General features: G+C 36.0%; 1 protein-coding gene across 10 annotated transcripts in view; it reads left to right on the plus strand.

The window, feature by feature from the left end:
• CTNND2 (catenin delta 2) overlaps positions 1–25,049 on the plus strand; it is a 667,938-nt gene that overhangs the window by 248,412 nt on the left and 394,477 nt on the right. For all 10 annotated transcript variants that reach the window (XM_072924313.1, XM_072924314.1, XM_072924306.1 and 7 more), the window contains one exon: positions 10,950–11,062. In XM_072924313.1, coding sequence (XP_072780414.1) covers positions 10,950–11,062 — 113 coding nt within the window. The remainder of the gene's footprint in view (positions 1–10,949; positions 11,063–25,049) is intronic.

Consider the following 25,049-nt stretch of genomic DNA (forward strand, 5'->3'; position numbering starts at 1 on the left):
ATCCATGCAGAAACCTTCTAAATAACTTGTTAATGTGTATGTTAGAGGCCACGAATTCTGTTCAGTGTTACATATCTGATAATTTGCCCAGTAAGACTATCTGTCTTGCTGGTCTATAGTCTTCTAGATCTCCCTGAAACTGGCATTGCATTCAATGTCTTATACTTTTAAGCTGTGTATTTCTTAGTTTCTTAGAACTACTGAGCAAATACCATCTGATCTTCAATTTTCTACAGGATGTTTTGTCAGTTTGTTTCATTACATATTCACTTCAATTTCAGGTAGATCCTCTGATAAGACTCCCTCAGTGATTTCTTAGCATGAGAATTTCCCATAAAATAATAAAAATTTCCATGAGGGATTCCTTTGGTTTCTCTTCAGTGAACCTTTTTGTATCCTCACCAGTGGTTTTACAGACTCTCCAGGCAGATTCTTGCTCCTGATGCATTTGGAGAAATATTTGTTGGTTGCTTTGATACTTTTGGCTATTTGTCCTTTAAAATCATATTTGTTGTCTTGTCTTTTTATGTTAAACCTGCCAACATTTACGCTATTGTATTTTCTTCACTTGAAGATGATTTCAGCTTTCAGAAATAGAGGGTTTTTTTAGTAGCAACTTTCTTTGCCCTCACCAACTTTCTGTGTCTTGACCTTTTCTTGTTACACTGCCTTAATTCTGTATATTCATCATACACTTCCAATAATTAGTTTCCCTACTGTCTATAAATACTTTACCTTTAGCTTTAAGGAATTTTTTTTGTATTTTTTCTTACAATTTTCTCTTTTTATGTGGCTCCTAACTGGCAGATGCTCTGCTTTCTGTGGGCATGTTGGATTCAAGGACAGAATGATCAATAAGTGTGGATTCTCAGCTGCCAGATGTGAAACTACCTTGCTTGACCAAGTCAAGAATTTAATTTTTTCCTGTGGACTCAAGCATCTGTGTATGATACTATCCAAAATTCAGCTTATGTTCCACATCGTCATGTTACTTTATTTCTTCTTTTTGTACCAAGTATTGAGGTAATTGAAGACTCCCAGAACTATTGCATTTTGTACCCATCTTTTAAACTGCATCTCTGCCAACTCAATACTGCATCAACCCATATGTCAACCCATAAAAGGAATTTTTATTCAGTGAGATTGTTTGTTTTACTGATTCTAAGCTCTTTCTTTTCATATTGCTGCCCATACTACAAGTGTTACCCTGAAGTACATGTTCCTTACCTATTTGTTTTCAAACAGGTGACTTTTAGACTATAATTTTATTATGAGAACCTTTTTACTTTGTTCAAAAGATGAGCTATTCATATCAGAAATTAGGAGATTAAGATCATAATGATACTTCTTAAAACTAACATTTTCATTACTAATTGCTTTTTTCTTTCATAAGGAACAATATGAATCTGTTGGGAATTCCTGAAACTGTGGTATTTCTGTAGGGTAGCCAGAAAAGGAAATAATTGCCTACTTATTTTACTAGTTCTCTTCTTTGTAATAAAAGATATAATAAAAGAGGAAATATTCAAAAGCTATTAAAGTTAACTGCTACTGCTATAGAATCATCTGTGAGGGAAAATGTGCAGAGCTCAAGGGTTTGCAGTCCTTGAGTTCAAATTTTTTATAGCTCATGCTGGGAATTTATTTTTTTTAGCACTTAATAGTACTTAGTATCAGAAACAAATTAATTATTTGACTAATCAGTGTACTGTCAGCTAGAATACTAGAATTTTTGTTTATGAACATCTCTGTATTTGAGCTGAATTTACAATTTTGATGTAATCCTTTATTTATTGAAAAGTTCATACACATTCAGTGTAACAAACTGCATGTCTCAAGTGTGCAGAAAATCAAGCTTTTACGTTGTTAGTCTCAAGACAAGAAAAAAGAATCCTATGGGTATTCATTTGCATGTGCTAGGTTGTCTTAAAAAAAAGCCCATCTTGCTTTGTTATATAACTTTTGAATCTCTTAGTAACTTGCAAACTACCAACTTTTTAATAGCTACTCATGGCAATATTCAGATCTAGAATCCTAATTCAGAAATTAAAGGATTATTGCAGATTCTGGAGTGTCTTCTTGGATATGCTGTTCTTACAGTCTATGTCCGTGTTGAGAAATAAGTCTTTCTTATAAAATTAGGCAAATCAAAAGAAAAAACTATTCGCCAGAATAATTTCCTCAGTTCGAGTAGAAGAAGAAAAAGGGAATAGTTGGCTGCTCATTTAGACCATTTTGGACAAGTGTAAAGCTAATGATTTATCATGCTGGCTCTCCATCTGTTCCCAGTGCCTAGGATGGTGTGTATTCTCACAGCTCTGGGTGGGAGAACTAGTCCAGAGGCATATAGATAGGGAACTGGAGAACTCCATGAATAAAATGCTGGAGAAGACTTCGGATCCCTAAGCATGTAGACAGACTGGTCAAGAAGTTGTGTGTGTCAGTGGTGTGCACCTATGTTGGTGTGTGCTCTGACAGCTCTGCAGCTATTGCTGGCATCTTGGCACATTGCCCAACAGAGTACAGATCTCACCAGATAATAAAGGGAAACTAGAACCTGAGGATGTTGCCAGAACTGAAAAAGGCTTTCTTAGTGCTTCAATGACTAGGATATTTTTCACAGTTTCACATTTTGTGATTGTGTTGTTCAACTTCCTTTGCTTTTCACATCTTTAAACTATACAAATATATGTATAATTAAGCATCTTCCATCTTCAATAGAATTATTCTGCAGATATGTACTGGAAAATCAAGGTAAAAAACCATCAGTCCACAGTTTTGTCTGGTATATTAAATTTGCTGAGAATGTAAAGTCAGGCTTCAAGAGCTGCTACTGTAAATGGAGTTACCCTTTTCCACTTAGATATGTGCTTGGACAGCTGAGAAATAAATGAGAACAACAAGCTCGAGCTAATGTAAGACTGAAGAGTCTGGGTGGTCTGTTACTAAACTCCAGCTCTACTTCTTTTGCTCTCCTTGGAGAAGGCCTATCACTTTGACGATTTGTTTTGCTCTCAGATTGAGCTTTGTGAATAATAACAGTCCTAAAGCAGGTCAAAGTTAGTAAGGTAGAAAGTCAATTTAATCTTACATTCTCCTTAAATTGCTGCTGCAGAGGGTGGAGAAGCATAGCACTTACATCAGAAAGCTCATAGTAGTCCTAATCCTGTCCTAACACACTAAAGTTTTTACTTAGCGTTTATTGCTTTATGGACAGAAGTAGTTTGCATGAGAGGAAGTAGAATAGCACAGCAATCATGGTGGATGATGAACCATTGGGAGTGTTGGCAAGGGATGTAAAAACTAGTGAGAAGAAGAAAAGAGTTAGCTTAAAAACTGAAGCTGAACACAGAGAGAAGAAAAAATGGGATAAAAAAGGACCATTTGAAATTGAAAAAAACTTTGGTGATTATATTGGTAAAGAAATAATGCAATTTCCCTAGGAACAGAAGTCCAAGCGGTTGGGCAGTGTGCCTTTAGAGAGCAAGGCCTGCCTGCAATTCACAGAGGAACAGGGCAGTATGCCTAGAGGGCTAAAACAATGCCATGGAATGCAATTGTCACCGTATTTGTATCAGGATCGTAAACATAGAAAATAAAATAGAGCCTTATTTCTATAAAAGTTTTTAAAGGCATAAAAGGGACTTCTTTGAAGTAATCTTACATGAAAATGAAGGAATGGTTTATTTTTAAACACTGTAATCAGTGAAACTAGTTATTTATCACATAAATAATCCATATGCATAATAGCCTAGATGCCATGCTAATCTCTTGCAAAGAAGCATGGGAATGCTAAAACAGTCAAATCAGGTGAAAGAATAAGCTAGAGAAATTCAGGCTGATTTACATCAAGTGAAATATGTCTTTACGTTATCAACATGATCAGAGATCTTGGTAGCCTCTGATCTAATCAATAACCTTGGTATGAAAACTTGAAAAAATATTCAGAGCTCATCAGTTCTAGGATCATGGAGAAAATAGGTTAAAGGAGACTCTGGAGGTCTGCTCCAAGCAAGTCTAGCTTCAGTGTTAGATCAGATGTGAAGATGACTTTTGAAATCTCCAGTAATGGAGATTCTACGCGTACAACCTGTTCTAGTGTTTTGCTAGCCTTGATGTATTGTTTCATTTTGGATTCTTTTTTAAATTACTTTTTTTGTTTGTGTTTATTCTTTTACCTTTTGTTCAATTAGAGTTTACTTCATTGCAGCTTGTCACTATTGCTTGTGTCTGCTTGCTGCATATATCTGTCAAGAGCCTGGAAATGTGTTCACTGTAATTGCCTTAAAGTGAAAGTCTGCAACAACCAAGCTACAGGCCAGGGGCAGAGCATCTGGAAAGCTGCCCAGTCGAAAAGGACCTGGGAGTGTTGGTTGACAGCAGCTGAACATGAGCCAGGTGCCCAGGTGGCCAAGAAGGCCAGCGGCATCCTGGCCTGAATCAGCAATAGTGTGGCCAGCAGAACCTGGACAGTGATTGTCCCCCTGTACTCACTGCTGGTGAGAGCACACCTCAAATCCTGTGATCAGTTCTGGACCACTCCCTGCAAGAATGACATTGAGGGGCTGTAGCATATCCTGCGGAGGGCAGCAGAACTGTGGAGAGTCTGGAGGATCAGTTATATGAGTCTCAAACTGTGCCAGGGCAGGTTTCGGTTGGGCATGAGAAAGAATTTTTTCACTGGCAGGGTTGTTAAGCATTGGAACAGAGTCATCCCTGGAAGTGTTCAAGAAACTACTGTATGTGTCACTTAGTTCTGTGGTCTAGTTGACATGGCAGTATTTGGTCAAAGGTTGGACTTTTAATCTTGGAGATCTTTTCCAGCCTTAGAGATTCTATAAAATACATCCTCCCTAGATGGGCTCTTCTCCATGCTAAAACCAAATTCCTCCACCTTCTGCTTGTGTGCTTTAATCTTCTAACCATTTTTGTGGCCCTCTGGTGATCTTGCTTCAAAATCTCGTCATGTCTTGTCCTGGTGGCCTAAAGCCAACACTGTACTCGAGATGCAGCTTAAGGAGTAGCAAATAAAAGGGAATAGTTAGTTCAATTGTTTCCTTGTTCTGCTAGTGGCTCTCTTGTTAGTGCAGTGAAATGAGTGCTTGGCCATTGTCACCACAGGAATGTGCTAAGTTGTAACTTTGTGTCCACCACACTCCCAGGTCCTTCCTGAGGAGATGCTGTGCTGCTACATGGCATTCCATCCTCCAGGACTGTTTGTTTTTCTTTTATGAGCTTCATGACACTCTTGCTGGACTATTCTTCCAGCTTGATGAAGTTCTCTGAATGGTAGTCCTGCCCTCCAGTGTATGAATTTCTTCCTTCAGGTTGGTCACCCAGAAACTTGGACGTGCTTATAGGTGCAGTCATCTCTCCATTAAGATGCTGCAAGAACGTATATACCCACCACTGAGTTTTTGAATGTGCCACCTCTCTGCTTATCTAATTACCTGTCTGTGAGCTTTTTCTCTCACCCCCATGTTATTCAGTGTAATGTAAGCATGAAACAATCCAGTGAAAAAGCATAAGAACAGAACAAATGAAAAAATGCAGTCCAACAATGGAGAGTGTAGAGAATGTGAAAGGTATTGATTGTACATTCTAAAACCCAGTTTTGAAGCTTTTGAACAATATTTAGTGTCAGATGTTTAAGGGCATTGCTAGTGGTGCTTTTTTCCTCTTTTGAAATAATGAAGACACTCTGATTTCCTTCTATTTACAGGATGGGTTGTCAGGTCTGGTTTATGTCTGATGATATCTGTCCTTGTATTTATGCCAAGTTAGGCTTTCCTAGGTTTTGCAGTTTTCCTTAGGAAGTACATGCTCCAGTTTTTGCTACTCATGTGTTTGGTGCAGTAGGTTAAAAATAGTTTGTTGCCAACATTGCTCTGAGTAGTGGCGTTCAATGGACTGTACAGTTGTGGAGTATATGGAATTGTGCATGATATTATAGGATGTGCCAACAAATATACACATACTTGTGATGTTAATTGATTTTTTTGTTTAACAGGTTACAAAAAGGTAGAGCCAATGCTGTACACTTCTACAGCCTGTGTACTTCTTTAAGTTCTGTGGTTTCTAACATAATCATCTGAAAGACTTCAATCCCAGAGACATTTTATTTGTTTGTGTAGCTGCAATCAGGTTTCTTGTATTCATATCATCAGGGATTCCCAACCTGGATTATCAGTGCTCTTATTTGTCTGTATTTGAAGATTCAAATGATCGCCAGTGCCTCAATTAGGTTTTGTACAGCATATTTGCAATCAAAACCTTAGACACTTTTCCTTTTATAATGTCATGATGTAAAGATTCTTAGGAACCTAATAATTTTGCAAGCCTCTTGTGCCTAAATTAAGATTTTTTTTAGTTTGTTTTTTTTTTTTTGCTGCTTTTTACTGTCACTACTGATTTTGCTATGTCTTTTGCTTAATATTGATAGGCATCTCTTTATGAAAGGATCAAAGGATTACTTTAAGATTGTAAAGGACAAAGTAAAATGAGATCAATTTCAAATACCAGCCAAACTTCTTTTGCCCTTTTTTATCCTTCCCAACATTCAAATGGGTCAATACAGTAGATGGCCAGTCAGATGTAAAGCATAAAAAATAACAAAATACCCTCTGGTTTGGTGCACCCTGAGCTCAGGAGTTCCCAACTTGTCCAATGGCTGTGAAGACTTCCATCTTGCTTGTTCAGTGTCTGGACTACTGTGAAATGTTATGACCTGACTCAAGTCATATATTGTGCTTGAAGCTTTGGTGGCTGCAGAGGATAGATAAAATACAAAACTCATGCTGATAATGAAAGTACATTGAATTGCCATCTATGGAATAATGAATTATTTTTACAAAATAAACACCACCACGGTTGTGGACAAATACAATTTTTTAAACATAAATTACTTCAAGCCCTAGCAGATACTTTGTATCACTTCAAAACAATTTGATAAAGTTGTCATGAAGTTCTTCCCTTTCCAAGTTGCTCTCTTGAGTGATTTCTCTGGATTACTCATATCATTATCTCTGATCTCTGGTGGCTTTCCATTCCTACATCCCCTCTTGGTGCCAAGTGCTAAGGACTGCCGTGCTGGTCACTACACTTTGTAGTGCCTTTGCTTGGGCACTTGCTATGGCATTATTGCCCTTTGCAGCACAGTCCTTGAGGCTACTCTTAACATGTTATTATGTAAATTAATTTTGATGTTGCATTGTGGTTTCTGCTGTTCTTCATTCTGCAATTGTCTTGACAACAGATTTGCATAATCAGTGAGTAGGAATTTGGTTTTAATTTTGATGTTCTGATTAGCTTGATTCAGATAAATAATAGAAAGTTGTGAAGGTAACACAATGTGGCGTGAACTGGTGAGAATGATTGTAAACACAACAAATAATACAAATGATGGAGTCAGGTTCAGTGATTATTTTTATAAAATGTAAGCAAATGCTGTTTCTTGTTTCTGTCTTCTTGCACTATGACAGATGCTTGAAATCTAAACATATGGATTTATTCAAATATTAGTCATTCTCACTGCTTCCCAAACAAAGAGAAGGAAGCTTATTAATTTGTTTTCTGCCAGGATTTCTTGGTATGGAGGGAAAACAGATTCACAAATCTTACTTGAATTGTTCTTTCCTTTTTTCAGTCCAAAGGCAACCGGTGGGCCTGCACCTTTTTCATGGGCATGAGGGAATGCCAAAGAAGACTGCTTATTAAATTCAATGTAGAGGACAGTTCTTGAAGTTATAATTGTTTGGCTCTGCACATATCCCACCTCCCCACCTTTTGTTTCCTTTCTTTCATTTCTAACTTCTGGTGGCACCTGACAGAAATTAATTAAGAAAAAAATAGTAGCAATTAAAAAGCTAGTAGTGAAGTTCCTGTTCATCTTTTCTAGCCGTTTTCTAGGTGTATTAGAAACCTGAGATGATTTCTTTCTTAAGTGATTAAGTACATCTCTGCTTCCTGCTTGAGGAGTAATGCAGATACAACTGCCCTTTTCTAATTATCTCTCCAGGGCAGGACTTAAATTATGTGGGCAGTTAAATCAGAAAACATCAATTTGTACATCTTAAGGACAGAAGAGTTTCCTCAGTAAGAAACCAGGGAGAGAGAGAATGAGAGAAACTCCTTAAACCAATCAGTTTAGGGCATTTGCTGGAGTAGCACTTTGTGTAATAGGACTGAAAGAGATTTAGTGGAGGATGAGTCATGAAATGTGCTAGGAAATGAAAGAAAGATGGAAGGCAAAAGAAAATAGAAAGCAGTAAGTAGGAAAGAAATATAAATGATGGAGTGAAGAGTAGAAAAGTATATTTTGGAGACTAGAATAATGAGCAAAAAAACCTTCTGGGGACAAAGTAATAGTAAAAGGGTATTAGTTGAGGAAATGCAGAAGTTTCTGGAAAAGCTGTCAACCAGAGTGATTAACCAAAGGAATGTAAAGCATAGAAAAGATATGAGAAAATATACAATCCAGACAGCTGAAGAAAAAAAAAGGCAAAACAATATTTACTTTTGAAGTAGTTCAGTAAGATAGGTTTGGAGCATTTCATTATTTAGCTGGCTTGGGATAGCATGGACAAAAGGGAGAAACTAGAGAACCATTGTTTGCACTCCTACTTGACTTGAAGAACACGAGGAACTGCACTTTTTTTGTCTAGGAAAAGGCAAGTGGACAACATAGAGAGTGAAGAGCATTTGATTCTGAGCTTTTGGTGCTTAACATTCTCTTAGCAGCATTGTGGGGACAGCTGCACCTTCTCACTAGGCAGGTAAGACAAGTACCTGTGCTGAGCCATGGCAAAGAGCACTTCTGACCTGCCTCACCTGGGATGGTGAGAGCTGAACAGACTGGGTGAAAATCTATGCTAAGCACGTAAATTTGCATTGTTGCACTAGAATCAAGTGGCTTAAAAAATGCAGTGGGACAAAAGAACTGTTAAAGTTCTGCCTGTATTTTGAAAGTAAACATAATGCTCAGTTAGATTTTCTTGTGTATTTTATACTATCAACATTTCTCCAGGCTTACACACTTTGATTTAAGCATGCTGGCATGGGAAATACTGTACCAATTTCATTTTTAATTCTTCAACAATTTAGTAATATTTCTATTACAATCCTTTCTGCATTAAGGATGCAAACAAGACCCGGATTTGATAATAACTCTTGGAAAGCCGATAAACTGTCTCTTCAGCTTTTCAGGCAATTGATTGTTCTAGATGAGAGAAATGCTGTCTGTGAAGGAGGCATATATGAAATAGATGATTACTGTCAGGGGATTTTTGTTAATCGTATCTTCAGGCAACAGTGAAAAAGATGTTTCTGCACACTACAAAAATGTGCAGAGAATATTATTAACTATTGATTACTACACAGCGGTGTTGACATTTAATGAGCAGTGATGTTTTGGTCTTACACCAGTCTGACTTTCAGTGATATTCTTGTACTCTGTATAGATTTGTTTGGAATAATAAATTCACAGTTAAGCAGGCTTTGTCACATAGTCAGTGTCCATTTAAGTATTCACTGGCTATTTCATGCTGAATATAACCTATGTATATGACCCCCTTTACTCTTATTGCAAGGCAGAAATTACTCCATGGCAATAGCAAGAGAAACAAAGAGGAGTGATCCAGCTGGATTAAGAAGAACAGTGACTAACCAGTTCCATCTTACATTTCCATTATCATTTGCCTCATTTCAGAGATTTGAAAAATGTAATGCCTTTATTTACCCTTACACTTTGTCAGAAGTTTTAGGTAGGACTTTGAATGAACACTTACAAATCCTACTCCTACCATTTCTTAATTTCTCTCAAATACCAAGTCCTTCTATGTCCCTTACTGGGCATAAGTCATGACTCCAGTGATTTCCAGTGCTGTTCTGCCTAGCAGGACCTTGCTGGGGAGTTATTCAAGGGACTCCCTCCCATACCTCTGCATTACAGGGAGGTCATTTTGGGGAAAAAAAAAAAGGGAGAAAGAGATAATGGGTTCATTTGTGTGGATAAGGGAATAATTTAAGAAAGGTATTCTCAAGATATTTCTCCTTGAGCCTTCAACAACCTAAATAAAAAGGGGCAGGAGAGACGTTTTTGTTTACCTGTGAAAATAATGCAATGATACTGATCAAAATGAAAGGGCAGCAACACAAGGCAAATTTACAATAACCATAATTCCCTAAAGGTATTTAATTTTTTTATTTGGTAAAACTAGTGCTACAATATGTGAGGAATGTAGCCCTTTGAGAAATGGTGGAGATTTTAATTATATTGTTTTTCTGGTTTTTTTTTTTTTTTAATTTTTAACTACAAAATAAATATTTTGTGTATTAAAAAATACTCCACTTTATAAGTACCTTTATAAGCTCTGTGATAAATCTTATCTGGTAGGACTGGTTTGGTTTCCTTGATAGAATAAAAGAAAATAAATTAAATTAGTGGTAGGAATTTAATCACAGCTTTTGTCCAAAACTACTTGAATTTCCCTTGTGCACATCATTAACTGCAGAAATTAGGCTGTGCTAAGGCATATCAACACACCTTCCATTTAGTTTATTTCACTGGTGTATGCTGTGATGGTTATCTTTTTAAGTGGAGAAACTTAAATCAGAATTTAGCATCTTTTTTTTCAGTAGCACAAATTGTTCTTATTTGTGATCACATTTAGGTCAGTTTTCTAAGATGTCTATGTTACTGAGAGATCTGCATGAACTCTGTAGGCTAAAGTATTTAATATATTTAGAATTTCCTGATAAACAGTCTTATTCTATAACATACATTATTAGAATAAATGAAGGAACAAGTAGGTGTCACCACAAAAATATAGACTTTGAATGTGTTAAAAGAGGAAAAAATGAATTATTGCACAAATTTCATTTTTATGTGCTGAAATTCCTTCTTAATCTCAAGACAACTCAAAGCGAATGGTTTAACTTACTTTTTTCAGGAACTGCAATTTGAGAGACTAACTCGAGAACTTGAGGCTGAACGTCAAATTGTGGCAACGCAGCTGGAGAGATGTAAGCTTGGATCAGAAACTGGAAGCATGAGCAGCATTAGGTAATGTACAAATTGCTGATACTTTTAGAATTAGTAAATTTTGTTGCTGTTATGAATTATCACCAAAAACAAGTTTGATTTATTTTTTGTAAAAATAATATACACTAGGGAGCATGAGATTTCAGTAGAGTTTGAAAATTTGCATTATGACCTGCTTTTTAAAAAGAAAATTTCTTGCAATTTTGGTTCTTCTTTGTTCAGTAACAAAATAATAGTCACATTTAGAATTCATAGATTTGCTGGAGTTTGAACGGATTATCAAATAAATATATTATATTAATATAATATATTGTTATATTATTATTGTAATATAATAATATATTATTATATTATAATTATAATATAATTCTAATATTATAATTCTAATATAATAATATAATAATATAATTATTATAACTTGTTTCTATGACCAATACAGCTGTAATTTTCAGCTGAAGATTTTTAGCTTCCTAATTGCAGAGATGTGTTGATAAGTTTTGTGAACCTGTTTAAACAAAATTTTATCATTTAAGGTATTAAAAAGTTTAGAATGAATTTTGTAAAGCTGCTGAGCTGTCTTCAAAATGTCAGGCGTATCTTATACCTTAATGAGGAGATATAAGTCCCTCTCTTTGTGTAAACATTGGTTTACTTTAAGAAATTGTTCTGGTATGTTGTTAGGAGGATGACAAATTTACTTAAGAAATTGTAACAAAAGGAAACTGATCTCTTGGTGAATTTAGTGGCAGTAACGACTTTACATTTTTTAGCTTCTTGATAAGTGTGTTTCTTTGTTTTCTCAGTGACCCTAATAAATGTAATATAATGGTTCTTGAGTTTCAAGAATTGAGCAAAATAAGTTGTGTAGGCATGTGGTTTTTTTTATCAGTGGAAGTATGAAAAGATAATATTAAGTATAACATGCCAAGCTTAGTGCAAAGTTTTGTGTGATAATACAAAAGGCATTGATCAAAAATACAAAAAGCATTGATCACTTCCTCAGTTTAAGCAATTCAAACATCCCTTCAATCAAGTGAATGGTTTTTCCATAAGTAAGAAATAATTATTCAGTAGAATGCCAAAGATGTAACAAAAATATGGAATGCAAGTTCAATTAAAATAGCATAAGTCAGAAATATCTTCCACTAATTCAGCAGAAGCGGTATGTGAAATTGACCTAAATGAAAGCATTCTTAATAAATCAGATGAGAAATAACTCCTTGAGATAAACTCATATTTTATATAATGTTTGTCACTATCTAGACTTGTTAAAGAAACTATGTTACTTAAAATTATTTAAGCATGGCCTGTATTGACATTTCCTGTGTGCTTCTCTAGCAATTTAAATTTTACATATGTTATGACTGCATTTTAAGAAAGTTATCTGAAATACGTTTGAGAAATACTGAGGTAGCTTTAAATAATGCTATTATTTTAGGATTATTCCACTCTGTGATATGAAGGTTGGGAAATTTCTTGTTGGGCAGGAGATGTTTTCTTGGTGAACTTTATTCTTATTGATAATTTTTTACTTTTGAGTTATCAGTGATATCAAAGTCAGATGACTCAGAATGAGTTCTGAGACTCCAATTATTCAAGTTGAATAATTGGACTGCTAATCTGTCTGTAAATAACAGAAGAATAATGGATTAGGATAACAGAAGAGATTTTTTGCAAATTTTTGACATCTGTAATTTGCCCTTGAAATGTTTTATATATGCAGTTTCTAGCATTTCAACTAAAAACATTATAGGAAATACCTGAAATATTGTTTTGCAGAAGATAACATTGAAAGCTTACAAGTTAGATAACTGTCCTTAGTCTCGGCAAGTGATGTAAAGAGGAAATAAATAATAATCTAATATTGTTTTTGTTGGGTTGTTTTTATCCTATATGTATTAAATGAGTAATCTTCTGTCCAAAAAATTCTAAATCCTTATTTAAGGGGCTTAGGACTAACACAAATACAAAATGAAGTCAAGTATCTTTCTGATTGCTGTGCTGACTTTCCAGTGGTTATCCAGATTTGAGAAAGTTTCTTTAGCATTGAATTCTTTGACATATACTTGATCTGTAGTAATTTTTTTAGGGGACTGGGTCTGTATTCAATAGCAATTTTACTAAAAAGGACTTGAGCACATTCTTTTCAGGAACGGGTACTTGGCTGTGAACCAAAGGTAGAACCAGCTGCTTCTGATAAAACTGAATAAAATGCTTAGACCATGAGTTAGGACAAAACTTGTAAACTCTTCCCTTCCCCAGTTTCCCTGTTGACAGACTGAGCAGTTCATTACTTAGCCTGCTGAGTATTAAAATTTCATGATACATTCCATAAGGAGACAAGTCATGTTCTATGCTGCTCCATTCCTCGGGCTGAAGTGCTTGTTCCTTCTGGGCCAAACCTATCAGTCTGTCACTCCCTTTGGTATGGGTGGGGGGGCAATTAGATGCCAGCATATCTTTAGAGTTCTTCAGTCTCTGATAATTTTAAGCACATATTAAAGAAATGTACTGTTAGCAAATTCTTAAAACTTTAGGTTTCTGTTTCATAGTCTTTATCACTGTTTTGAGCAGTTACTTTGGGGTTTTTTTTTGTTTGTTTGTTTGTTTTTGCTTTGGATTTTTTTTGAAAAAGCCTTAGTGTTCAAATTGAGGAGCATAGCTCAAGCCTAGCCTACTTTTCTTCTTTGAACACAGCATTTACAAATTGGTCAGGCAATAGACTTTTTCTCAACTGAATTTCCACTTGCTACTGAAATTGGTAGAAGTGATGTGCCAGTTATTATTGAAAGTCTCTTGAATAGACTGGAATCTGTGCCTGAGGGCCTGAACCAATACTGAAGTTTCTGAATCCTACAAGTAGCAAAAATACAGCCTAATAAACTAAATAATGTGGAAAACATACCTGCTTTGTATATACGTTTTTCAGTAAAGCTCTCTCCCTTAGAAATGCCTATATTATTCACACTTTATTACCAGGAAACTTATGTTTTCCCTAGGTAGATACAATTTTGCAAATTCACTGAAAATGAAAGTACAGGAAATCTAATTGATAAACCTATAAAATCCTTAATTTCAAGAAAATTTAAGAAATACCTGGGATGCATTGTGACATAGGTAGGCAGCTGCTGCTGCTGTGTTGGTCAAGTAAATAAAATTGCAATTACAGTTTTCCTGTACAGCTATTGGTGTTAGATGTAATTTAGGTGACTTATTGTGAAAGGATATATAGTAGTCTTTGTAGATATTTAATTTTAAGGATTGACAAATCCAGTAGCCTTATAAGAGGTGAGGCTGCTGGAACCTAGACCTGCACGGAGTGGAGAAATGGGCTGAATCAAGTTGAAATTCGTAAATGATTTGCAAATGCATCTGGGATGGAGTATCCCCTTCTTACAACACGGGCAGGGATAGAAAACAGCTTTGCAGAAAAAGACCTTCAGGACCTTGGAGGTCTTTTCCAAACTAAATGATTCTCTGAATTACTGTGATACCTCTCTGAGTCAGCAGTGTGTCCTTGCAGCAAAGGCCACCTGCACCTTGGGCTGCAGCAGCAAAGTTGTGGCAAACAGATCAAGGCAAGTGATTCATCCCTTCTGTTTGAAGCTCTTGGGGATACACCTTGAGTGCCCTATCCAGTTTTGGGCATCCCACTACAAGGAAGACATCAGCATGCTGGAGCTGGTTCTGTGCAGGACTGCCAGGAAGGCAGGTGGCTGGAGAGCACCTGGGGTGTGGAAACAGGCTGAGGAAACAAGAGAAGGGTAAGGTGGGGCCAGCTTCTGATTGCAACCGGGTAAAGGAAGGATGTACAGAAGATGGGACAAGAGTGTTCTCAGAGGTGCATTGGGGTAGAATGATAGGTGACAGATGGAAGATGGAACACAGAACATTCTAATTAGGTATAAGGTGTTTTTCAGAATCAGTTTGGTTAAACATTGTCACAGGTTGCACTGATAGATTCTAGAGTTTCCATCTCTCGAAATAATAATGACTTTTTGTTCCCATCTAAATTTTCCTGTGTTTTTTATTAGTATTTCTTCATAAATCCAGGGAATAGAGTTATATTAGTATTCTAGTATTCTTTTTTTCCCCCATCAAATTACAGGCTCCCCATAGTGGTCATAGCATCAAGGCTGCCAGAATGCAAGTAGTATTTAGATAAGTCAGGAACATGGTCAGATTATTGGGGCTGTCCTGTGCAGGGCCAGGAGTTGATGATCTTTGTGGGTTTCTTTGACTCAGGATATTCTATGATTCTATTCAAGTATTTCAGAAAAAAACCCTCTCTTATCTGAACTGGGGAATGTGTTTGCTTTTGCTGTGAATGTGTATATTAAAATAAGAATATAGATATTAAAATGAAGTTGAAAAATACATGGTTAGCATGGATTCTGGAGCAAAATATGAGCCAAAAGGCAAAGGTATGTTTGTCATATTATGAGGATAGGACAGAGTTTTTTTAATGCAAAGAGTTTCGTCAACAGTCCTGTATGAAAAACACTGCAAGTTTAAAGTAAAATTTATACACCATCATACATATAGAACATACATTTTGATACATATTAGAAAATAGTTTAGACTGCATTGTGGTTCTTTGTCAACTCAAGATTTATCAGTTAAATGTGTTAAATTTTTCCACATTGGTTTGCTTACAGCAATATCTCCAAATGCTACTAGGAAGCTTCTAACTTGAAAACAATAATTTAAAAATCCTTTTAATTAAATGTAAATTAGAAAGCTAACTTTAAAAAAAAAAAAAAAGTCAACAATTATTGCAGAGCAGTATTAAAAAGGATCAGTGTTTTATCATTACCTATGAAAATGCCAATTATAATGTTTGTACTTTTTTTAAAAAAACAAGACAATAGCATGGCTATTCTTAGCAGGATTTTAAAAAGTGATGTTCTTTAAAGAGATGGGCATTTCACCAGTGGGAAGAGAAGATTTTACTAAACTTTTGTCAGCATATGCTGTAGCTCAAAATTAATCTCATTCTGCAATGTGTGTTTGCTTAGTAGTTCAGAAGCTGAATAAGCTTTTTCACACACTGTTGTTCATCATTGTGGATTGTGTAAAGGTTAACAATTCATGCCTGGATGAACTTTTGTCAACTGAATTAAGAAAAAAGTTTAACTGAAATAAAATTATAAATGGCAATAAAAGCATGCAGGTTTTTGAAAATGTAAGATTCTGGAAATATTTATCACAAATTCTAAAAGTCAGAATAAATTTGCTGTTATAACATTTTATAGGCACTTTTTTGTTGTGTCTTTCCCCCCACCACCACTTTGTCTCAAAATGATTATATATTGCTATAAGTGACCAGGTCAAGTAGAACCTTTCAAAAAGATGCAGATTGCTCTACTCCTGAAGAGACTTTCATCAATGTTAAGCATGATACTATCAGATAGATTTCTAGATCTTGTGCAAAGCTTATCATTTGTGGGCTTGTGATAAAGCAAAACATCCTAGTAAAAATATGTTGTGGGTTTCAAGGTGAAGAGATTAAAATGATCCTACCATTCTTTGCTAGGAAACCTAGTTTTGGTTATAATACTGTTAAGCCAGAATGAAAATGAAATTAGCTGGAAGGAAGCATTCAATTAGAACAAAACAATGGGAAAATGTGCAAGAGTTTGTTGTACCAGAAGGTTTTCAATGAAGTGTTTACATTATTTGAGTTCTTTGCTATCTCTGGAAGGCATGAATCCAAAAAAAATGCCTTTAAAAAACATCACCACTGCCAAAAAATCCAAAACAAAACTGCAAAACACAGAGATTTTCTTATAAAAAGTTGAAAAGATGGTATTTTTCTTACATTCAGAAGTCTGAAGGAATTCATTTGTATTATCTCAGAAGAAAATAAATTGAAACAGCCTTTGTCAGAACATAATTAAGAATTAACAATGTGAGTTTAATGCTTGCCACTATTTAAAATGTTGATTTTATTTGTTTTGTTGTTTTGATGTTTCTTTAGTTTGTTTTTCCCATGTCAGTTTCCAGCCTATAGCTTAACTAAGTCATTGAGGGATTCTTCCCTACACCATTCATTTTTTCCAATAATCGACTGAGCTACCACAAAAAATGTTTGTGACTTTGTTGGGTTGCTAGGATTGCTACCTGATGGTTGATAGTCACTGTGCTAATGTGTGCCCAGCTTGGTAATAGCTGGAATCCTTCTGAAAATAGCTGGAAGCACTTCTGGTATTGGGCTGCTGATTTCCATGCCCAATCACAGCATTTAGGCACTTCTCATGATGGGAAGCTGGAGGGGTGGGTGCTGATCTCTTCACTCTTGTGAGCAGTGATAGGCTCAAAACAAGAAGCTGAGCCAAGGGAGGTTTAAGTTTGATATCAGGAAAAAGGTTTTCACCCAGTGTGTGGTTGGGTGCTGGAACAGACTCCCCAGGGAAGTGGTCACATCACAAAGAGTTCAAAAAGTGTTTGAACAATATTCTCAGACACATATTTTGACTGTTGAGGTGTCCTGCTCTGGGCCAGGAATTGGGAGGCTTGATGATCTTTGTGGGTTGCTTTCAACTCAGCATATTCTATGTTTCTCTGATTCTGAAATCTTGGAAATCAGGATTTTGTGGAATATAATATGCTGTCCAGAAGTAGAATGGGCAGATTCTGCTTATTGTCATAACTGTTACAGTGTACCAGGCCTAATTTCCTACACAGTTTGACATCAATAGTTGATGTTCCTGGTGTTGTGTGTACCACCATATGTAAGAGTGTTTGAGTCAGAAAAAAGGTTTTAGAACCCAGGGAAATATTGAGGATAATATTTTCAATACTTTTGTACTTGGTCTCTTTTGATCTTTTGATTGTGAGACTTAGAGACCTGAAATGTGATAAACGCTATACTATTAGACTTGGTCAATAAATTTGTTTGAATCCACCAATAGAAGAAGATTTGAAGAAAATGTCGCTCTAGAAATAAATTATGGCTGGAACAGTTGGCACAATTAATATTAGTAATGGGCCTACTCAATTATATTCTGAAGAATGACATTTTATTTGATTAAAGTATCAGACTTGTGATCTGATCATTCCAAACAATCTGATCTCAGATTAAATTTGAGCTTGTTTGTACTCAGTCTATTGTATGTCCAGTGTTGAAGGAAATGGTGTAAAAAATACTGAGATAAGAAATAGGTACAAGAGCAAAAAAATGAGATGAAGTCAAAGGTTCTACAATTTTTTTTTATTATTTTTGTATTTCCATTACTACAATATTTGCAACTTCTTTGTGCTGGTTCTTCACAATGAGACATATCAAGAAAACATTTATTAGATTAGTCCTGTTATCCTTTGCCGAAAACTACACTGGTTTCATAGTTCTGGTGCAGATAAGCTTCTGTTGGTGTAATTTTGTTTTTTTACAGTACATCCATATCTTTTACAGCAGTAGTATGGATCATATGATTCCCAAAATATGTCTCTGAAGGCTCAAACTCCAACAGGACTTTTAAAACACCCCTTCTACAAGATACTCTCCCTCTTTTTCTGCTTGCTGAATATCCTCGAGAGATACCATCTCCATGAGAGGAGTAACACAGTAATATTCAGCATTGCCAAACTCATTACACGGTCATGTTAATGAAATCAATATCAGATTTTAGTTTAATTGCATTAAAGAGAAGCTATGTCAGTAAGGATATGGATGTTTTTCTGCCATAAGAAAGGGTCGTAAAGTCTAAAAGCCTTATATGGGGCTGCCAATTGTCGCTTAAATTCTCTCAAGTTTTTCATTATGTCTTCTGTTTTATTAATACAGAACATACAGGAATAACACAAGAAAAAGAACTCAAGCAAAAACCACAAAAAAGCAGAATGGCTACAGAAAAAGCTTATACTTTACATATCAACTTTTACTGATATGTGAGCCAATGAAGACAGTACTTAATAGTAAATTCTCTACCTTAGTGCACTTTTGGTATACTATTAAGTTATTTGAAAACTGTTTCCAAATTTTGCATTTAAAACTTAAATGTGTTTTTGAAAGCCTGACACTTGGGTATGGCTAATTTGAAATATGCATGGAATTGCTCATATTAGGAAATATATTGTTAATGTAAAATTTGGGTATGTCTTACAAAATGAAGTTCTGTGTTCAGCCAGCTGTTCACAAGCTGTTTTTTTGAAAAGTCAGGACAATTCAGTTTATCATAAAGGGTTGATAAGCACTGTAGTAGCTTGCCCAAGGACACAATAATAAAAACAATCATTTGAAACTTAAGGATATGTAGAATATCTATCAAAAATGGGGCACGAGTGACAAGTCTGTTTCTCTACAGCCCTTCTAGCTCTCCTTGCTGGTCACTACTTTAATAATTTGACAACATTCTTTTTGTCTCCCTTCTTCCTTATTGTATGTCAAAATGGTTTTGGATAGGTTAGGAGGAAGAAGAAATTGAGGATATACTGAGAGAAAGGGCCTTATTATTAAAAGTTCATTAATTTAGAGTGTTTACAGGCAAGTTTGATAAAACTTCTCCAGGAATATTAATTTTTAGTGCTTACTGCTTGTGAGTCAAAGGTATTAGATAGTGATTTTCTGATATCTTAGATGTAGAATACAGCTGAGAACAAATCCTGCAATATGGTGCCAATAAAAATGGCTATGGGCAATTGGCATCAAACACTGAAACAGAATTATCCAAGGTGCTTCAACGACTGTGTTCTGAGAAACTGTGGACAGAGACCAAAGTGCTCTCATTAAAGTTGCCTGCTGCTTTGTATAAAAACAGGATTTCAGTTGTTCCTTATTTTGATAAGCTGCACCTTCTAGTATTTCCTGTTCAAATTGCACATACTGAGGTTTTGAAGGGAATTTCAGCTAAGCAACTTTTTTGTTGTTTTTATAAATTTGCACCAAAAGACATTGCTGTTATCAGAGGAATTAAACATACCTTGCATGGAGTCATGGAGCTAATTCCCTATTTTCCTACAGTGCTTTTTGCCTTCTACATAATGTGGAGATGATGTAGCAGAATACTGGAGCTTGGAGGGAAGTCTCTTCAGTGTTATTCCATCCTTCCTTCCATGTTGTCAGGATAAGGGGGTGTCCTTTGAGTCCAGTGGCAAGAGATTAAGAAGCAGATTTCCAGCTGCATTTAACATCCCAGTTAATGCATGTATACGGTAGAAAGTTAGAAGGAAGGAACCTTTGTTCAAAATGTGCATGAGGCATCTGGTAGAATGCAGATTCAATCTATAAAGTGTAGATTGGTCAAAATTGGAGACTTGAGAACTGAAGAGTGGATTGAAGAAGGATTAGGAAAAAACATGGGCAAAGTCTAGAGATGAGCAGAAGAGGCAGATAGGGCAGAGGAGTCAGGGAGCTATGTTCTTTCCTTACAGGATCAAAGACTAAACTTGCAAATACCCATTTATCCTGGCTGCTCAGTCTGAGAAATCTCTGAGTAATTACTGAAGAGATCTTACTGGCTTCACTTGCTGCTATAAGCAGTCATCACATCCGTGTATCAGTTCCTGATCTGGTTATTAAGATCCCTGCATGTCTGCAAGGCTGTATAGAGAAATAAGAAGCAATGAATATCTGACAGGGATTCAAATGAATCTTTACAGTAGCAACTTTAGGCAGCAGAACAATTCCACAGGCACAATTCCACTGGATTGCCTTCAGCTATTACAAGCAGATAGATAGTTCTTTTCCTAATGCACATTTTGGAAGTTGTGAGATCTATTGGTCCTGTAAACAACAGTGTCCCTCCACTTATCCCTCGAGCAGTTTAGAAATGAAGTGGTCATGAAACAGAAGTTGTGTAGCAATGCATTTGTACAAGGACTAAGTCTAAATGCAGCCAGCTGAAGGCGTCCCAGAATTCCAGCGATACCTTTTTTCCCATGTGTGTGTTTCACCAGTGAAAACAAAGCCTATGTTATTGCTTTCTTGAGGAAGAAAAATATAAGTCTGATGTTGAGTTTCAAAGAAATATTTCATATAACTTGCAATCAGGCATGGTAATTTCTCTCCGTTTACTACCCCTACCTTCTGCTTTTCACTATTTGGCCTTGTGTAGACAACCTTGAACTATGTATTGAGCATCCAATTTTGTGATATCTTTCTTGTTCTCCACTGACGAAATTTAAGTTCCACCTAAATCACTAGACACTGTTACTTGACAAAATGAAGCTCTTACCTCATGTTCTCAGTGCTTCCTTGCTTGGGCAAGTCCTGCTTACCTTTTAGTGTAGATGTGAGAACAGTTACTTAAGCTTCCAGCCAAACCCTCATCCTGGCTACTTTATCTATCCCTAGCAAATGATGAAGTTATTTTTCTGTTGAGGTGGCTTTGTTTAGGTTCTTGATTTTAATAAAAGCATTGTTTTTTTTCCAATGCAATCTTAAGAAACTGATTTTCAATAGAAATGTATTGGTGGAAGTTACAGACTTTCCAGTGGTCATAGCTTTCAAAGATACGCTCCTCTTGACAGTACTAATTTCTGCAGTCAGAGCAAAAGTAGATCTTCTATCTTGCCATTATTTGTCTTGATAAAAAAAGATTAATTTTGTTCTATTTAGCTGTGGTGTTTGATACAGCAAATGTAAAACTTACCAATTCACTTTGAAAAAAGTTTGGGGGTGGGGGCTTTTTTCTGTTCTTTTTAGCCTAAATTTAGAAATTGACTGTTCTATTGCTCTTAATTATTAGGTATTCTCTCTTTTCTCATATGTCATAATTGATCCCGATTATCCTTTGTGTTGTCTGTATACTTTTCTGTTGGATTGACATTAACTTTTTAATGGTGCTGCCACAACTGTGATTGTTTTGTAGTGGAAACTGAGCTATGCATTCTTTGATACTCAAGTATTTCGACTACCAGAAGTGCTCAAGAAGTATTACTAGTATATTTAATTGGATTCCATGAAAGGCATGGATGGACACAGTTCTATTCCATTGGCATCTCAGAGCTGGATAGCAGCGTAATTTGAATGGCTAATTTTAGATACTTTCTAGGCATGTTGCCACTTCAGCAGCTAAGGAATATTTTATAGACTTTAATATGTTAAATTTAGAGGGGCTTTTAAATTCCTCATGCTTTCAACTCATAGATGTACTCTCAGCTATTACTAATGGTGAATAAATACTGTTCCTCCTGCTGGCTTTCCTTTACCCTTTCTATTTTTACATTGTTCTCTACCCTGATTGTTTGTACAAACAAGTGATGTAAAAACCCAAAGACCGAAACCAACCAACCAAAAGAACCAAAACCAAACCAAAACATTACCCAAAAACTTTTGCACACATCAACTCACTGCTTCTTCACTCTCTATAGAGCAATATACCCCAACTCCCCAAGCAAAGAGAAGGAAAATTTAGTACAAATGTTGCATTTATGTCTGTTCTATTATCTCAACTAGATCAAGATTATATAGTTGTATTTTCTTTTCATTTAAATCTACTCTCTAATTTTTTTCTTGAAAGTCTTCAACATGCATGTTATCACAAAGATAGCTGTGAGTGCAGCTGCAATAGGATTCATATAAAACTGAGTACAGTGTGAAGTTTTCCTAATTTTTAATATCCTATGAACATTACCTTAAATGTTCCAAATAGAGCTACTAACTTTTTTGACTGTATTCATGAATGGCTAGCAGGAGCCAGTGGCTAATCTGAAAGGAATATCTTTAGCTTAGATAAGAATGCTTTCTTCAAAACTTATCAGAAAAAGCATTACAAAAATTACAGGGCACCAGTAGCTGATAGAAAAGTTTTAGTTTCAGGGGGACTTCAACAAGCTTCACTGCAATGGTGTTTCTCACCCCTGTGAATCCACAGTTTCAAGAAGATTAACTTGGTTCTATGGATTCTGGCCAGTATTTCCAGGCTCTCTTCTGAGTTTGAGGAATGCTCTCCAAACCTTTTTGTTCATGAGCCCCTATCAGTAAAACATTTTTGAGCATGCACCCACAATATATGGTTATTTATTTATCAATTAAATTTGTGTACTACTGTATTAATATATTATAAACCTTATAAACCCTAAAACCCCCAGAAATTAAAAAAGTATGAGATAAAAATTAATTAAACACAATTTAAAAAATAATTATGGTTATTTTATGTATTAATGGTACAAAAATAATTTGTACCATTAATAATAATTTGTACCATTAATAATTTGTGCCATCTGCAACCCACTTTAGAGACTGCTGGGATAGAGGACTAATCTCAAAGTGGTAATAACTTTTCTGCTGAGGAGTCTGAAGCCTTTTAGAAGCAGTCAGGTTGGCAAGGGAGCTGTAGATGGGCAGATGGGAGTTTCCCCCTCACCTAAGCCATGTGAGAACTGCAGTCCTCCTTTCACAGTATCAGGCACTGTGTAGGGAATGCAGCAGCAGCAGCAACCACATTGAAGTTGTAGTTTTCTTCTTCTCCCCCTTCTTTCACTGCCTTTTGCCCCATTCTCAGAGTGTTGAAGAGACATTTAATTAATATTTTAATTTTTGGCCTAGGTTTATGGGTGTACTGAATAATATGCGCAGAGTTATCTTTACAGTAGGTTCATTCCACCCTTTGCATGTAGGTCCCAATATTTAAGGGGTCTTGTCCTTAAAGGCATGTATTGCCTGAATTGGGATTAGTTCCCTTCTGTAAACTGAGGCATGTATAGTTGGGGTGCTATTATGCCATTCCTTTTCATTTTTATATCACTCATGAAGAAATTGTTTATTCTAAAAACCAGTTGTAAGTAGTATTTAAATCTAAATCCATTTCAACCACTTCAAGCTAACACAGTAAGAGCATTTCAGCAACATTGATCTGGCAGTGTTAGTCTATATGGAGCCACTTTTAGTCAGAACATCAGACTAGTAGATAGAGAACATTACAAGAATTTTCTTTATTACACTCATAGGACCCATTCAGTTATAATCAGTGCTTTGTAGTTCAGCTATCCAATTTTCCCCTTCTTGTTGATTCACTGGAAGCTCTGGCACATCTTTGGAAGCTCATGGCCAAATAATTTGTCAATGAAATATATTGTATGTAAATGGATAAATGTAGCTGTTAGGATGAAATAATCATTGCAAATTCCTGATGAGAACCAAAGACCCTATTAATAATTTGAAGTAAGCATCATCTCCACTTTCTTTCTTCGCCTGCTAAATATATTGCATCACAATATATTACGTGTTGCTTCCTAGGGATATGTAAACATAAGGGCATAAGGAACTCTGTATATTTATGAAAGGCTGTTGCACAAAGCTTTCTGATTTCCTCCATCCGTGTTGAAGAAATTAGCCAGAGATGCAGCTTATCTATACATAATGGTGTTTCTAAATCTGCTCTTGAAAAAGGAAGTGTACCTCATGCAATAGATTCCAGAAGTCAATCTGAAACAGCTTCTGTAGCAGCATTTATGTTTCCCAACTTTTGTTTGCAATTTAAAAAATACGTCAATTTAGATGTTGGAAGACTTGTACTTTTATTATTGGGTATTGTCTCACATCCACAATGTCCTAGGGTGACGTTATGGTGTTTGTATCTCCAATCGTGTGTTCTGTTTATGTTTTATATTATGCTCTGTGCTTTCAGAACTGACTCTGAAAGTGAAGATTTGTTTTGCCTTGTTATCAGCCGGTTCACCTCCCCCCATGGTCTGCTGTCTAGAAAAGGCTAATTCTGGCAGGCTTGCTTTTGCTTGCTTGCTTGCTTGGCTTGCTTGCTTGCTTGCTTCTGCTTTTGCCTTTGCTTCCTAGTTAGTTTAGCTAAGCAGTCCAATTCTTTCCCTGGACTGTTTCTTTTCCTTTCCTCTTCCTGAATACCATCCAACCTGCTCTGGACTGGGATCTGGGAAACACCAAGGAACACCAGGAGCCTGCATTTTGTGATCTGCAGCAGCCATCCCCAGTGCTGGAGAGCAATCCCCAGCGTCCAGACCCGGGCGACCACTCCCAGGAAAGACTTTCTGGATTTGTTCATCTCTTCAGAGTGGTGAAAGAGTTTTGTTGTCATCTGCTGTTGTTAATTTT

The sequence above is a fragment of the Taeniopygia guttata genome, chromosome 2, assembly GCF_048771995.1.
Source record: "Taeniopygia guttata chromosome 2, bTaeGut7.mat, whole genome shotgun sequence".
Lineage (NCBI taxonomy): Eukaryota > Metazoa > Chordata > Aves > Passeriformes > Estrildidae > Taeniopygia > Taeniopygia guttata.